Source organism: Oncorhynchus nerka, linkage group LG23 (genome assembly GCF_034236695.1).
Source record: "Oncorhynchus nerka isolate Pitt River linkage group LG23, Oner_Uvic_2.0, whole genome shotgun sequence".
Taxonomy (NCBI): Eukaryota; Metazoa; Chordata; class Actinopteri; order Salmoniformes; family Salmonidae; genus Oncorhynchus; species Oncorhynchus nerka.
The window spans coordinates 25415012-25419177 of NC_088418.1; the positions used below are offsets into that span (position 1 = coordinate 25415012).

At 44.3% G+C, this 4166-nt stretch overlaps 1 protein-coding gene across 1 annotated transcript; it reads right to left on the minus strand.

The window, feature by feature from the left end:
- Positions 1 to 1181: 1181 nt before the first annotated feature.
- On the minus strand, positions 1182 to 4097 carry crp1 (C-reactive protein 1). The gene is made up of 3 exons (XM_029629458.2): positions 3580 to 4097; positions 3361 to 3418; positions 1182 to 2925 (listed from the first exon to the last, which is right to left on the minus strand). Exons 1-3 carry the CDS (start codon positions 3580 to 3582, stop codon positions 2315 to 2317), a joined length of 672 nt encoding a protein of 223 aa, XP_029485318.1. The 5' UTR covers positions 3583 to 4097; the 3' UTR covers positions 1182 to 2314.
- Positions 4098 to 4166: the final 69 nt, after the last annotated feature.

Here is a 4166-nt window from a genome sequence, read left to right on the forward strand (position 1 = left end):
GGTGTTTTTGTCACTAAAGTTTATTCTTATTATGGAAAATATGAAATATACTGCCGAGCAAGAACACACAAATTTGACTTTTGAGATGTTCGAAATAGGCTCAATGACTGCTGCCATAAAGCTTCACTTCAGTACAAAATAGGCCAATATAATGAATTGTTCAGAATTATTCCAAAATATTCCTACTCACTAATCTCTAGTCTCCTGCAATATGGGATGTATTCATAGTTCATTCATAGTTCATCCGATCTCAAAAACTTGACTTAACTTGAAAGTTAATCAACCATAAGTAAAAGTTAAGAGGATATGGTGTGTATGGGTTGGGGGTGTAGTGTGATGGGGGGGGTTGTGTGTGCGTGTGTGCGTCTAGGCTGGAAGGCAGCTAGCACTCCTCTTGGGCATGGATGCGAGAGGAGAGAAAGGAGGAGAGGAGAAACAGAGATGTGTGGTTGAAACCAGAGGGCCGAGGAGCCTGCCTGGGCAGATGGTCCACAAAGGTGTTACTACACAGTGAGTGGGCAGCGCGATTGATGCATTGCAACATTCAAGAAGGTGGAACATTTGGCTGCTGACCCGCAGTCAGAACTCATTCGCCCTCCCCTCCTTATTTAGCTGCTGCTGAGAGCCGACGGGGGGATTGGGTTCGAATAAACACACACAAACTCGGAACGCCGCACTTTCCCACCCTCTGGGGGGCCTAGGCTGTATGTTCACTGGAAACTCCTCCTTCCTCTCCAAGGAGGTCAAGATGGAGGGGGAAGAGAGAACGGGTTCATAGTGCCACAGAAGAACAACAGGCAAACTACTAACTACAGCACATAGCTGCTACTAAGTCAGCACAGATCCTTGACACATGCTTCCCCACACTGGTTGAATCAACGTCTTTTCAATGAAATGACGTTGAACCAACATGGAATATACGTTGAATTGACGCCTGTGCCTAAGTGGGTTCTTTCAAGGGTCAATATTATCAGGACTGCAGCCTACACTTCATTATTGGCTCAGTGAACAAATGTCTATACTGTTCATGTGGTGTTGTTTCTTTTAAAGTGCAAAATATCATTCACAACATATAGGTTATTACACGTGGACAAATGGCCATTTCATTTTAGAACAATTAAACAATGGCACAATATACCACCACTACTTTACCTTGTGAAGGTCTCACCAGCAATTGTAGGTAGAATACAAAAGTGGATGCTCAAAAAGTTCAAAGACCTATTTTCTCTTTAATAAACACACACTTTTAGTTATGCACATGCCAAGATCTGATTTCAGACCCAAAAAGCATTCTTACATCAGTTTAAACATTGAACATTTATGAGAGGGAGTGTGATAACCAAAGGCAACATTATGGCAATCGCTTTTAAACATCACAATCGCGGTTTGTCCCAAAGCGCAGTTAAATGATCAAGTATAGAAATAATGAATCATCCTTCTCTTTCAGCTTTCATTCACCTTTCACTCATCCTGTTTTCCATAAACAATTGTCAAAATAGTGGTAACATGGTTAACTTTCAAGAATAAAATCAATGATTTTAACGTTGCAGGTCCAATGTAAACAGTTTCAATTTAGCCATTAGCGGGAACAAAAGCAATTGAAATCTTGAGCACAGGAATGTCACACCATTTGGGCTCCCGAGTGGTGCAGCGGTCCGAGGTACAGCATCTCCGTGCTAGAGGCGTCACTACAGGCACCCTGGTTCGAATCCAGGCTGTATCACAACCGGCCGTGATTGGGAGGCGGTGTCGGCCGTCATTGTAAATAAGAATCTGTTCTTAACTGACTTGCCTAGTTAAATAAAAAAATAACACCCCGCATTATCATGAAATGTATTATTTGGAGCTCACTGATTAAAGAAACAAGTATATACTGCCACCTTGTGGTTAAATCTGGTACATTCCTTTGAAAATAGTGCTCACCAGCCACGAGACAAGTGTATACCACATTTTCACATCTTGCTTCATGAATTAACATAACTGCTGGAATGCTAATAAAATATGGTTAATCTCACCGTCTATGCATTAGGTGAGTGGAAATATCATATCTATCCTAAATAGTTAGTTATAAAAAGAAAGGACCTTTTGGAATCAACTGGGTTTGACATTTCTGCATAGACTTTTTAAACATCACAAAATGTCCATCTTTTCTTATGAACAACTGGTATTTTGTGAGTGAACATAGTTAATTGACTACATAAGGCATGCAAGTGACTAGATCGAGAAGACCAAACTAATTAAAAAAGGTCAGTAGCAGGCCAGCACAGACACACAAACGGGTCACATCCACGTTCGCTCGCGACTCCACTCCGAGTCAGTCATCATCCACCACCATCACATTCCCGTTCAGCTGGTACTCGATGGTGGCCCAGTCAAAGATGTTTCCTTTGGTGATCTTATGTTCGTAATGCAGGGCTTGGATCTGGCTTCTGGGCAGCACATAGTCCCACATGTTGAGGTCGGTCACTTCCCCCACAAAGCTCTGCACTGCCTCCAGGTCTCCCAGGTGTTTGTCCGGGTCTTGCCCAAGGAGAACGGTCCCCTTGGGCCGGATGGTATGGCCCGGCTTGTACACCTGGTAGGTGCTGCGGCGGCCGTCCACCCAGAAGGCGGCCAGCCCGGTACGGGACTCCCAGGTGAGGCAGAGACTCGTTCTGAATGTGGTGATGGGCGGCAGGTGGAAGAAGGCGCCGTCGCCACTCAGGTAGAAGGCGATGCGGCCGTCTTTCTCGCGCCACACGTTAAGCTCGTCGTAGTCGGGCGTGCGGTAGGCGAACAGGATGATCTGCCGCTCGCCCTCCAGCTCGGTGGCCACGCGCATGCACAGCGTGAACGCCCGCAGGCCCATCTCCTTTTGGGGGATGAGCGCCACGAAGCTGAAGTCCGTCTCATACGGGAAGACCAGCACCTTTCCGCCCAGGCCAACTGTAAACACCACCACAAACAACATCAACTGTCTATTAGAGCAGTTACTGGAGAATATGACAACAGTATTGTAGCACATTAATGGTGTAGTCTGAATGGGACTTGAACCCGGGTTCCTGTGACTGTCAGCCCAGCACTTTAAATCGTTAAACCAAGAGGTCCAAACCACTTGACGGTCACTAGATGTTGTACTGCCGTCACAACAATATAAAACCAGTGTGGCATGAGAGCAATCTGAATATGACTTCCTCAAAGATGTGCAAAATGTAAAAACATGAGTTAGAGATTTTTTTAAATTGAGGTATGCACACATATGAGCTAAAGGACTGACCATTTGGGATTTTACCAAAAATAGTTACGCAAATAAATAATCACAAAGAAATAATCGTATACATTTTTTTCCCTATATTCCATAGCCTACCAACCAAAACATACCTTCATTGGCTGAGGTGACACCCACGATACCCAGTAGGAGTATGAGCCTGACAGTTATCTACCACAACAAACACATATCAGAATGGCAAAGCATGCCACTACTACGGTCATTGTGAAAATAATAAATAGTAATAAATACATCATATACTATAGTAAAGTGCATATCCTGTTAACAAAATGCCTCAGCACACAAAAAAAACTTAACAGCATTGCTCTTACCATGTTGATTTAAGGTTGTTATTCCACTGATAAGGTGATGATGCTAGCGCACTCTGTCACGCCTGTCTATTCTTAATGCCATGGTGTCTGTACGCCTCTTCCCTCCTAGTACCAGACCATTACATCACTTCAATGGACAGATGTGCTGACAATGGACCCGGTGTGTGCAGGGCAGGGGATTGGGTCTGGGTGACACTGGCCTTTTTGTGTTGACTGACACGCCAGAGGGGACGCGCGCACACACTTTCAGAACATGTGATTGTGGGTGTGTATCATCTATTAAGCCATTGAATGACTGTGTTTTGAATAAGGGTGAGTTCTAGGTCCAGCAACCTCATGGTCTTTGTTTATGTACAATTGTGTTTCGATGGGTACTAATGTCTGATTGACAGGTTGATTAACTTACAACTTTTTTTTTGCTGTCCGTTTTTCGAATTCCCAACCTCCCTAGCACGACACACACCTCAGATGCTGGAAGCAGCACCCCTTGGAGCAGGTTAAGGGTTAAGTGCCTTGCTAAACGTGCTAGATGTGATCAAAAGTAACATTTCACAAGGAGACAAAAAGGAACAAACCAAGGTCACATG

What these genes read in the sequence shown, in the direction of transcription:
- crp1 (XM_029629458.2), bottom strand. An exon ending in TGTCACCTCAGCCAATGAAG is followed by an intron (nt 2,926 to 3,360) that starts GTATGTTTTGGT and finishes TGGTGTTTACAG; the next exon opens with TTGGCCTGGGCGGAAAGGTG.